Here is a 12,414-nt window from a genome sequence, read left to right on the forward strand (position 1 = left end):
ATCCCGCCCTTGCGCTCGTTGAGGTTTTATGATATAACGCGAGTGATTTTCTCAAAATCAGGTATTAGAGATTTGTCTGTCATTTCAAGTCAAACCTGATTGCGCAAATAGTGTGGAAGTAACGATAAATGTTGAAGGTGGTACCTTTTCGATCTTCTCGACCCAACAACATTGAATGACTTTCTGACTCCCCAAGTTACTTCCTCTGATTTGAGCACAAACACTCAAAGTACAAGTCCAGTACGACTGTGGCCTTGGAGGACTGGTCTTGGCTGGAGACTGCAGTATAGATGTTCTCCAAGATCAAACAGTCAAAAAATGTGCTCTAGGATGGGGAATGTAAATTTCTATCATGGAATGTTTGTGGTTTTTCCAACTTAACCAGGGGTTCTCACACAGGGGGTGGGGGCGCTGTGGGACGCCGACTGTCATTGCCGCCTGATTGCGACGCTGGGCCGTTTCCAGAATATCCGTCCTGATATCTTGTGAATTTTGGAGGGCATACTGCTACACTCCGCAAGGGCTGTGTTCCTGACCTTCTGGTGCACCGTTTGAGCTGTCTTGGGTTGCGGAGCTTCATCAGATCGGTGACGGCCGTGGGTCCTCTGCGCCCGGGCCATGGCAATATCGTAGCTCCCGCCCCTCCCCCTCCAGGACGCGGTCGAGTGCCTGCGGACGAGTGAGCTGGGGTCCACTGGGAGCCTGTTCCGATCTCCGCTGCTGGCTTGACGAGAGGAGCTGTGCCTGGTGACAAGGTTGCCCCCCCCGTGAGTGCCTGTTGAGCGAGGGCCAGATATTTTCTTCGGCGACACCGGGGCCCTGCGGGGGAGTCGGAGAGTGAACTCCGTGAAGGCTTGCGGGGCCAGTCAGCTGGCTTTTCCTCGGTGCTGCTGCGGGGGCCCCGCAGCCGTTGGTTGACTGTCTGGAACTGCAGTGGGCTGCCCCTCTCCTTTCCTGATCCTGCGGCGAGGTTGGGGCCTGTGGCCTTGTGGCGGACTGCAGCGTTGGCCGGTTGGGGTGAGGAGGACCCCCCCTTCAGGCGGTGGACTTCGCTGCAGGCTCTGCGTGAGGCGATCGGGTCCCCCCGGCTGCCCTGTCATAGTGGAGCATATTGGAGACCCTGGTCCTGGAGGATCTACGGCGGGCTGATTCGGAACCTATCCTCTGCCCATTGCTCATAAGGTAAGGTAAGGTAAGGTAAGGGGTGAAGTGGCATGCACCCAATTGATGGACCCCCCCTCTTTGGTTTGACTAGAGGGAGTGTCCCCTCCTCAGTGGCCGCTGTGTGCAAGCGGTGGGCCTGCGGGCTGCGCCCTCCCCCTGATGCTGCTGGCTGGGCAGGTGCAATTAGATTGTGGTTGAGCCTGGAGGCGTGATCCACCTGTGTATGCATTGAACTGTACTGCTAGTTAATTGGGTGGGGTGATCGCTCATCGGCAGTCATTATCAGGAAGTGCGGCGCTGAGCAAGTCGAGCAGCGGAAATTTGAAAGCGCAAATCCTGTTCTGATCCAGAAATACCCACCTGATAATGGTAGGCTTCCTTCTGAACTGTTGAAGCTCTGATCCTGGCTTATAAGCAGTCTGCTCCCTCCTCCAGGTGGGTTTGGTTCTACTTCTATAATTGGTTCACAACAACGTCATTCTGGAGGACATCACCAGAGGCGACAGATCCAACAGAAAGGGACCAATGGATGCCTTTACTAACACCACACGAGAGGGCAGAAATGAGGAAATCCTACATGAGAGTCAGCCAGTGCCCTCAGGCTCGGCCGATGGTACGCTAGACCCATATATGTCAGCCCTTCAGGCTGGATTTGCAACTGTTAACTCTAAGCTCGATGACATGGGTACCACGATGGCGTTAATCAAGGCAGACCTACATAAAGTGGGTGCCCGAATGACTGAGGCTGAAACCCGGGTGAGCACGTTGGAGGATTTGACAGTGGGGCATGGCAAGGAGATTGACTCCCTGAAGAAGAGCCTGGCACAGATCCAGATGAAATGTGATGACCTTGAGTCGAGATCGCGCCGCACAATGTTAGAGTGGTTGGACTGGCTGAGAAGCAGATTAATACCTCAATGGAAGTTTACCTCGAGGAGGTGATTCGCTCTATCTTGCCCGAGGCCCCATTCTCGCAACAATTTTTAATTGAAAGAGCACATCGGTCACATCGATCACTGACTGCACCTCCTAAGCCTGGGGCCCCACCGCGCACAGTTATTGCACGGTTCCTCAATTATCGTGGCAGGGACATGATCCTCCGTCTTTCTAGAGAAAAGGGCACATTGCTGTATGACTCAAGCAAGATTCACATATATTCTGATTTCTCCAACAATGTGCAAGCGGCTCGCCGCACCTTCGATCATGTGAAGAAAGCTCTTAGAGCTCGTGCCATCCCATATGCGATGCTCTTCCCCGCCAAATTACGCATTCAATTTCAAGGAAAGACCCAATTTTTTGAATCACCGGAAGATGCCATGAAGTACATTGAACGTAACATTTTGCAACCACAGGGGGATAGGAATGCACAGGCTAGCCCGAACACTTGAGAGTTGGTCACCTTAATTCCACTGATAACGGCGCAGGGACCATCGGTCTGGTCGAGTCGGTAGGGCAACGAAGAGGAACCCACCAACTAGTGCCACCCGATTACTTGTTTCAAATGTTGAAGTTAAGTTGGGGGCTTACACTGTCCGGTTGGGGGGATAGTGAGGGAGGGGGGAGGGGATACCTTTGGGCCTGTTGCCCACGACTGGGGATATATATGGCACAGAGTAATGGTATGATGGACCTGGCATATGTCACTGTACAGAGCGAACCACATCAGAAACGAGGTCTCAACAGGTTGTTCATGGTCAGTGGAAATTGCAGTGAGACAATGCTACATATAATGTTGTCTCAATCATTGGTGATCAGAGATATTGACCCATATGGCAACTAAAATACAAGGAATTAAGTTGCTAACCTGGAACATTAGGGGACTGGCCCACCCTATTAAGGCAAGAAAGGTGTTAGCATATGCAAATCGACATAAGGTGGATGTTCTCCTCCTTCAAGAAACTCATGTCACCAAAAAGATCGCGGACACATTTGCTCGTAGCTGGGGCCCTTTGAAGGTGGCTACGAACTATTCTACGATGGCTAGCGGAGTACTCACTATTGTTCATAAACGCCTACATTTCCAGATGACCAACTCCGTCATAGATGACGAAGGGCGCTATGTGATACTGTGGGGGCAAATGAACAAGTAGGAGGTTATTATAGTCAACACATATGGCCCTAATCCGGATGATTCGGCGTTTTACCTGCAGATAGTGAAGTTCCTGTCTCCAGTGGGCACCGCAAAAGTGGTGTGGGGAGGCGATCTGAATCTAATAATGGATCTGGGTCTTGACCGCTCTACGAGACAATGTACACACCATACTAAAGCAGCTTTGACTCTGAAGCAGGCGATGGCCGCTTTGCCGCTGGTGGATGTTTGGCGTGAAGTGCATCCATTGGAAAGAGAGTATGCGTTTTACTCAGGTGCCCATAGATCCTGTTTGAGGATTGATTATTGGCTATGCTCCCCGGGGTTGATGGCTGATGTGCAGCATTGTGAAATCTTACCCAGAACACTATCGGACCATTCCCCGGTTCTTTTATGGCTGATACCAAGGCACAAGACTCACTCTACTAGAAGTTGGTGTATGCCCCCTAATATGCTTAAAGATGACTCAGTCGTAGACCTTCTCCGAATTGAAATTGAAGAATTCTTTCTCCGTAATGAAGGGTCAGTTAAATCCTTGCAGTCAGTCTGGGAGGCGTTCAAGGTGTGGCTGAGAGGCCAGATGATGGGAGTGTCCTACGGTATCTGGAGGGATATAAGAAAAGATCTCACCCAAGCTGAGAATGACCTGCGACAGCTCGAGGTCTCACAGCCCGCTAATGCTGGAAGAGAACACCTCCTCAAAATTCAAGCTAAACTGGATTTATATAATGCTCTAGCCAACCGAGAATTGTATTTCCTTTCACAATCTAGCCGGGCACGACGTTACTGCGAAGGGAACAAATCCAGCAAGTCTATGGCGATGCTAATTAAAGCTGAGATGGGTGACAGGCAAATCACCAGTATTGTTGACTCGACTGGTTCAGTGCAGACTGCCCCTGAAGCAATTAACGACGTGTTCAAACAGTACTACACTTCACGATATACCAATGCGGACCTGGTTGAGTTGGAGAACCTCAAGAGATACATAGACACTATCCCTCTGCCTGGTCTAGATGAAGACAATAGGCTAAAGCTGGATCTTCCATTGACAATGGAAGAGATTGAACGAGTCATCACCGATTTACGAGCTGGGAAAGCTCCGGGGTCGGACGGGATCCCGGTCGATTTTTATAAAACATTCAAGGTTGAAATGGCCCCTAGGTTGCTTGCGATCTGGGAAGATTCTTTGGAGAGAGGCATGCTTCCAACTACAATGAGGGAAGCAGTGATTTCTGTTTTGCTTAAACCCCAGAAGCCCCCCGCATGATCCCACTTCCTACCACCCGTTATGCCTTATTAACACGGACACGAAAATGTATGCCAAAGCTTTGGCCAACCGAGGTTTCCTGGCAGTAAATATTACATTTAAGGATTGGCCTGATGATTTTCTATTGGTTAATGTATATTGGAATCCTGCTAAGTGTGCCCTTAAGCTTCTTCTAGAATGCCTCAATGGGCTTCTTTGGGGATGGCTGTCGAAGGCCAAAGACACCATGATCATCTTGGGTGGGGACCTTAACGCCCGTTGTGCGGAGGGCCGTAGACCTCAAGACCAAGATAGGTGGTCTTTAAGTCCCTTACTGGAGTCTTTAGACCCTTCCTCCATTTGGCTAAACCACCTGTTTAACTGGGATTTAGGTATCTGCTTGCACTCCCAAGAATTATTGGATTCTTTTTTGTACTTGGTCCAGGGGTACTAAAAGCTTATGGATTGAACACTTCTTTGTCTCTTCCTCCTTGTTAGCCTCCTGTAAACCGCTCAGGAGGGGCTTGCCATTGGGGAGTGACCACATATCAGTTTCTTGTTCTGCATCTAAGGTTGGAGTTCTGTCCAATTGAGTTAGCTTCAGCATTTACTTCACCAGAGGTGGCCTGACAGGTAGGTGAAATGTTTCTAAATGCAGGAAATACCTTGATATCTTTACCCAATGTTAAAGTCGGAGGGAGGTTTGAGGAGCAATTTCGGGTTGACTATTTTAATTCTACAGTACAAACTTGCCTGGGCCTGTTAGGCAGCTAAGGGCAAATTTAAGTCTGGAAAAAAGCATGCCCACCAATACGATGGCTCCATCGCTCGGGCAAAGAGCCTCAAGAGGAAGGATTTGGGATCCCCTCGATTGGCCCCTCTTTTGACATCACAATACGTGGCCGCTAAGAAACAAATCCAAGCCTGTTACAACGCGACGATAACCCATTGCAGAAGACAAGCCCATCTAGCAGCCAACCAGGCAATATTAAAAACCTTGGCAGGAAACAACCATGCACATTTTTGGTCAGCGATAAGGCAATCCTCAAAGGGTCCCGTTATTGACAAAAGGTGTGATATATCAGAGCACATCTGGGTGGGCTATTTACAGAACAAATTTGCTCGACCCAGTGATGAGCGTGAACGCTTGGCCCTTAACATAGGCAACAAGGATTGGGGGATTTGTCCCTGGGATGAGGAAGACATCCGATGGGCTATCGGGAAGGCTAGGTCATCTTCGGCCCCAGGTACCGACAGTATATCGCCAATGCTTCTTCAGCAGGAGCCGGAGCTATGGGTGGATTCCTGTTGACTCTATTCAAGAGCATCTATCGGGAGGGCATTATTCCAAATACTTGGAAGCAATCCATCATTATTCCCATCCACAAACATGGCAATGTGTCTGAGCCGAAGAACTAAAGACCTATCGCCCTACTTGATGCATCCAGCTAAATCTTTGCTTCTCTCCTCCTTAGAGACCTCTCCCATCATGTTAAGGAACTCAATCTGTCTAAACACCAGGTGGGATTTTGCTCGGGTATGGGGACGTCACTAAATGGTACCATAATCTCACATCTCCCTGCAGCTGTAAAAGGGGGGTTGTGGGTGCCTACGACACAGTCAGTCGAGAGACCCTTTGGAGTAAGCTCATGGAGTGGAAGGTCCCACTCAAAATGGTACAGATTTTGGCAGTGTTGCATAGGCAATCATCTTTAAGGGTCAAGTTGATGAGGGAGGGGGCAACTTCCACCCTAGTCCTTACCTTTGAGGGGCTTAGGCAGGGCTGTGTGGTTGCGCCAACCCTCTTCAACCTTTATGTTTAGGATAGAGCAGCTCTGTGGGAGGAGGGAAACACAATTCTGGTAAAGATGTGCAAATTAATTCTAAACTGGTTGGCCTTTTCCAATGATATTATTCTTTTTGATAAGACTCCAATCGGCCTCCATAGGAAATTGACCTTATTTTATCACTATGCTGTTCAAAATAATCTCAAAATTAGCGGACAAAAATCCAAGGTTGTCATCTTTTCCACCACGAAGCATCCTAAAACTTACAGCTGGAAGGTGGAAGACCAACCTTTGGAAAGGGTTTTCATCAATGAGGTATCGGGGATTCAATCTTGCTAATAGCCTCTCTAGGGGGCTTGGATAACCCTTTTTTGCGAAGGATTCACTACCTTATTGGCCAAAATGAAGCTAAAATATTCACAACTATGTCGTTATTCCCTGGCACCCTTGATCATGTTCTACCTCCAAAACATTGAGCCTGTAATTTTATACGCCCTTGGTATAGTGCCCTTTGATCTGGGGGCACCACTTAATATCCCCCAGGGGCGTCTTTGGAAGAGAACTCTAGGCCTGAACAACTCTGTGCCCAATGCTGTCATCAGACACGAGTTGGGACTCATTTCTCTGGCCGCCAGAACCTTATGGAGAAAGTTGGCCGAATATGCCAAAATGCTAAATCCCTAAACAACTCCTTGTACCAACCCTTGGGTGAACCGTCTTCAACAGAATCAGCTTCTACTCTGATCCAGTTCAAGACTACTATGTGTGAGGAGCTGAGGGCTGTGCCTGAGGTTGTAAAGGGAAAATTATTTACAGCTGATTGGGCTGAAACCTCTGACCTACTGGAAAACATTTATCTTTATGGGGAATATGCAAGGTTTAGAAGGAAGCGAGCGGAGCGCCTGATGTATATGTCCCTTTTTCCCTGTCCAAAGATTCGGGGCGTATACTTCTGCTTTCGCTTGAATCAATTTGCGACTTTGGAAAGGAGGTCAAAGTGGAACAAGTCAGTAACAAACCCTAACTGCAGATTTTGTAAGATCACTACAGTAGAAACCCTCAAACACATTATTCTGACTTGCCCCGGGTTTGGGAAACCATAGCTGCGCTAACTGGGTGCAGCGTTATTGAATGACATGTTCTGGCTCAGGGGGAAAACTGAAAAATTGAAATTCAGTGAAACTGATCCTGACGTCGTATGCTTTCTTATGTGTTTTTTGTAAAAAATAGAAAGACTTTAATTTTTCTTTGGCCCACGAAAGCATTAAGGAATAGTCTGCTGTATTTTTAAGATTCTATTAACTTTTGTACTGTTTTTTTTATTATTTGCTAGTTTGTTTCTTTGTACACTTTGTCTTTTCTTCTGTGAAAAGCTTACTTTTCTTACTACTCTTCTTTTCTTTTCCCAGTTTAGGTATTTATCACTTTAGTCACAATTTGTTTCTGCTTCTTTCACATTTATTTTTGGATAGAAACTGGAATGTTTTTAGTTTTTAATCAGCCATATATGGGTGGCCTTTTAACTCTAATTTTTGCCCCTCTCCCTTTTTTCCCCCTCCGCCCCCCTCTGTTTGTTTCCATAGGGGTTAAAATCTTACATATCTGACCTTTGGTCCTGAGGAAGGCGTTTTCTATTTAGATCTCCACGCCGAAACGTATTTGACCATACCTGACTGACCTCCTTTGACTGACAGCGTTGGCCACTGTGCCTACATCAGTTAGGCCAGCTCTTATATACGTAGACCTGAGCAGCATTGTAAGAAGCGGTTGGCTAGTGTGAATGTATAAACTAAGTTGACACCAGCCACATATTCTTAAACCCTACACGGAACAATAATATGTTTCTTTCTTTTCCTGGGGACCCTTGGAATACACACATGTGGATTCCCAGAACCAAAATAGGGTGAAAACTGAGTAATGTTATAATATTTCTCTGCCATAGGAATAGAACTCATCTCCTGTGTTATTCAGAGTTTTTGTTCAAATGGAAAGTCTTTTTTTCATTGGTTTGTTTTTTCGAATTGTTTAAAAGAATATGTCTGTATATCTTCTTTGTTACATTTGCTCTTAATTATCATTGTCTTTTATGGTGCATGATTTATTCAGATGCTGACAATTTGACTGAAATATGTTATGTATTCAGAATTGAGCCCGTCTTTAGAAAAACTTTTGTAAAATGGTACTGAGGCTCATGCACAAAAAGTTGTCTTATGTTTCTCATTAAAATAACAAAAAAATATTGTTTCGTTTTTGGTCAAGATTTTGTATCTAATCTAGTGTAATAATTAAAGTAATGATCTTCTGAAAACATTTATGACACAATTATATGCAAACAAGAGGTAAAACATACATAGACAGAGAAAACTAGTACACTGTCTGAAATTAGGAAGAAGTATATCCAGTCAAGAGTGACCCTTTTGTTTGAAATTATTTTGTGCCAGATTTGTTAAGATACCATCTGGAATTAAGTAGTAACATACCCAGTCTATGGTATCTCTTGTGTGCAATAGTCTTGTACAAAAATGGTCCGTTTTTCGAGGTTAGAGAAAATGAGGTGAACATCGGTAATTGGTATACCGTATCACCCTTACTTCATACCCTGTGGGGTCATTATTTGTTGATTCCTGTTGAATTCTTTCCCCAGACCCCCACAGAGTAGGGGATTTGCCCTTCGGTATATATACTTTTGTATGCTAAACACAATAAAAACATTGTTTTTAAAACAACAAGCAGTTAAGACTCTTCAGATATTCACTGTGCATTCCTTGGATGTTTGTGATTTGTGTTGAAAGAGTTACTTCTGATTGTATGCCAGGTTTATTGAAGTCATTGCAGATAGGATTCCATGGGTGAGGCATGTCAAACTGAACTTAAAAACATGTTGGAACTCTAACTATGTTGCCGTTTGGACTATTTGCATGCTACTAATGATCTTTGATAGAATATATATAATTTGCCTAAATAAATGCTAAACAAATCAGAGATGTCGAAGTTACTGATCCATTTGTGAGAAGAACGAGGGAGGATAGGGTCCATCCATGTTCAGTAGCTATTTGCGTATTTCTCCTGCGAAGAACCCAAAGATGTATTTGGAATGGTTTGATCTCTGTAAACAGTAATCATCTCTTGCATTCACTAAAGATGACCAACACTATTACTCAAAATAAGCTTTTATTTAATTATTTGTTTGATTATTTGTAAAGCACAACATTCCCATTGGGGTATCTTGATGCTAAGTAAACATTGGACTATGAGTGCCATTGGAAGGTGTGGTGGGGGCAGGGATAAACATTTGTACAAGGATGGGAACAACCATGTCTTCAATTCCTTCCTGAAAGCAAACTGGTCATCTGGGTTACAGATGTGTACATGGAGGTAGTACCAGTGATTGCTAGTCTGCAAAGCTGCTGAGGGACTCAACAGATAAGGGAAATTAGCCATTCTGAAGAATTCTCCCTAACAATACTTAACTAACATTTTGATATGTTATGGCACTAGAACTTAATGGGCATTTTATAAATGTATGGTCCACTTTTCTAAATATATACATTTCAAAGAAGTCTATGGATTAGCTATGTGAATCTGTTTTGATATTTTTATGATATATATGTATGCACACATTCATGAAACATCTTGTACCTGATGAAAATAAATGTATTTTGACTAAGTTACTGCTTATGGTAATGTAACTGCAGCAGGCATTCTTCACATACCATCCCTTAAATCTGCACTCTGGAGGTAGCGCCCAATAGGGTATAGTTGTTTTCCTTTGCAGAGTTCAGCAGGCGGTAGGCCCATGGGGTTCCCATCTAGGTTGATCTCTTTCAGTGAATTAAGATGGTATATCTCTGTCGGCAAGGAATGCATCTGATTTTCTAGGCAAAGATACAAAAGATAAATTGATTTCTCAGATAACAACTTGTACGTTTAGCTAATTCAAAGCTCCTCAGTACCTTCTTATGCAACGTTTCCATTTCATATCAATGTCTAACCCTCATTTGAACCATCAATAATTGCTACTCACCCTCTGCCATTTCCCATTTGTTGTTGTCAATACGTCCATGGCCTATCTGTTCTGGCAGTTTACGATTTAAAATCTATCCCCATCTTTAAGATTATACATATTGAAACATATCTTTTATCGGCCACCCAATCATAAACATTTCAAAGTACTGCTCTTTTCTTTTTTACAACCGAGCAACCAGTCATTGCAAAGTATCTTGCACTGGATTGGGGCACCTTAGTCAGCTTCTGGGCTCTGACCCTGCCATCTTTAGTATTGATACTTTTTTACCATAACTTCACAAAGGCACTTAGCGACTGACAAATTGATCCAAGATGTACTGCAGAAATAAATGTTCTCTACATTGGGCTCTGACAACATAGAGGACAGAAAGTGGAGGTGTTTCTTTTTCCTTTCATTTGTTAATTGCTTAAAATATGAAGGTTCAAGACAGCCCTTAAAACAACTATTTTCAAGGAGAATCACCCAACCTGAGCTAACCCAGTAGACAAACCAGCTTGGAAAATGTGGAGCCCCAAGATAAAGCAAAGGGGTCCTTCTACATTTATATGAGTCACCTTTTGTAGATTTTGTTGACAAGTATTGTTGATTGTTTGTGCACATGTAATGTACGTTTTATTTTCTCATGTGCCACACTTTGGAATACTCTGTATTGCATGTTATTTCTGTATTATCACGTTTACTATTACTAAGATGGTAAATGGAATAAAAGAGTGGGTCACACTTTATCTGGATTTGCCCTGATCCTTCTCCTTTAGATACACATATTGTTACCTGGGTAGATCAGGGAAGTGCCAGGTGCCCCTTCATCTTGTTAACAAACATGATAGGGCATCCAAGTGCACCGTTTTCTTTTTTCCTTTTTTTCTGTACAGAATGGTCCTCAGTATGGCTCAATTATCTGTGGTTAATCTGTTGTACTGTTCCCATTCAAAATCCATACATTTTACTTGGACAAATACCATATGATTTGATTTACGCACTGAGAATAGAGGAATCGTTTTGATCAACTTTTGCCCCTATGGTGCATTAAGTAAATACTGGACTATACAGTGGAGATGACACAGCCTATATGACCCAAAAGATTAGGAAACCTCCAAATTAGAGAACTCTATTCAATCCATGGCCCGATATTTCCGTTCCTATGTGAAAAGGGTCTAATTGCAATTGGATTGGTTGTATTATTATAGGATATCTAATAGTTTAAGACAACTATTTATTAGATCACTCAGTTACCAATCACAAACTGTCCTGCTGGGAAAACCTGATAACTGAAATCTATACCCAATACCTAAGCATTAAACCAATATATGTACTCCTCATTCCTGATAATGGTGATAGGATGAAGGTACTGGCTGAAAACTGGGACTCAGATTTAGAGTTTCGAACTAATAAAGGTGACTTCCAAGCATATTGGGATCTAATTCCAGATGCGTTCATTAACATTAGGAATAGAGAAATACAATACAAAATATTGCATCTTATTTATTAGACACTGCAACAGCTACATCAGCTTTATTAGAGGATTGCATCAGAACTGGTGAGCCTGGGGTTCACTAGGAGCATTGGGACAGCAGCATTGGGACATGCCCAAGAAGTCAGACTCTATGGATAAATAAATGCTCAGAAGTAACACGAAAGAGTTTTTAAATGTACATTCCAGCTCTCTGTTGTTTGGGGGAAGGGTTTCCTCTCTTAAACAGAAGGGCTGTTGAAAAAAGTTGCAAATATATAACTATTTTTGTTTCGTAAAATAATTATGATGTTTGAGGCCGCACTATGAAAAGATGGCAGCTGAACTAACACAGCTGTATGTAACGGAGAGAAGCGCCCTATATTAGAGACTTCTTCCACAAAACACTCAAATAGTATGTGCTTTTTATGACTATATGTTATCCTATCCAGCCCAAAATATTTGGAACCGTTTTTTCGTTTTTTAAATTCGTCTGTTCTCCTTTGCTGCGTTGTTAGGAATTTATCATGGTTAAGTCGGATGACGATCACAAAGGATTCGCTGGGGGAAGGGGTGCAGGTGATGTGGTTCATAGACATCATATTTTGAACATGAGAAATAAGCAGAGAACAGGGTTACATATGATATGAT

The 12,414-nt window shown here is 44.0% G+C and overlaps 1 protein-coding gene across 1 annotated transcript in view; it reads right to left on the reverse strand.

Moving 5' to 3' along the window:
• Window positions 1-12,414, reverse strand: part of LRRD1 (leucine rich repeats and death domain containing 1) — a 502,180-nt gene that overhangs the window by 238,621 nt on the left and 251,145 nt on the right. Inside the window, exon 4 of the mRNA XM_069648429.1 lies at window positions 10,000-10,161. Coding sequence (XP_069504530.1) covers window positions 10,000-10,161 — 162 coding nt within the window. The remainder of the gene's footprint in view (window positions 1-9,999; window positions 10,162-12,414) is intronic.

Source organism: Ambystoma mexicanum, chromosome 2q (assembly GCF_040938575.1).
Source record: "Ambystoma mexicanum isolate Mex_15411 chromosome 2q, UKY_AmexF1_1, whole genome shotgun sequence".
NCBI lineage: Eukaryota > Metazoa > Chordata > Amphibia > Caudata > Ambystomatidae > Ambystoma > Ambystoma mexicanum.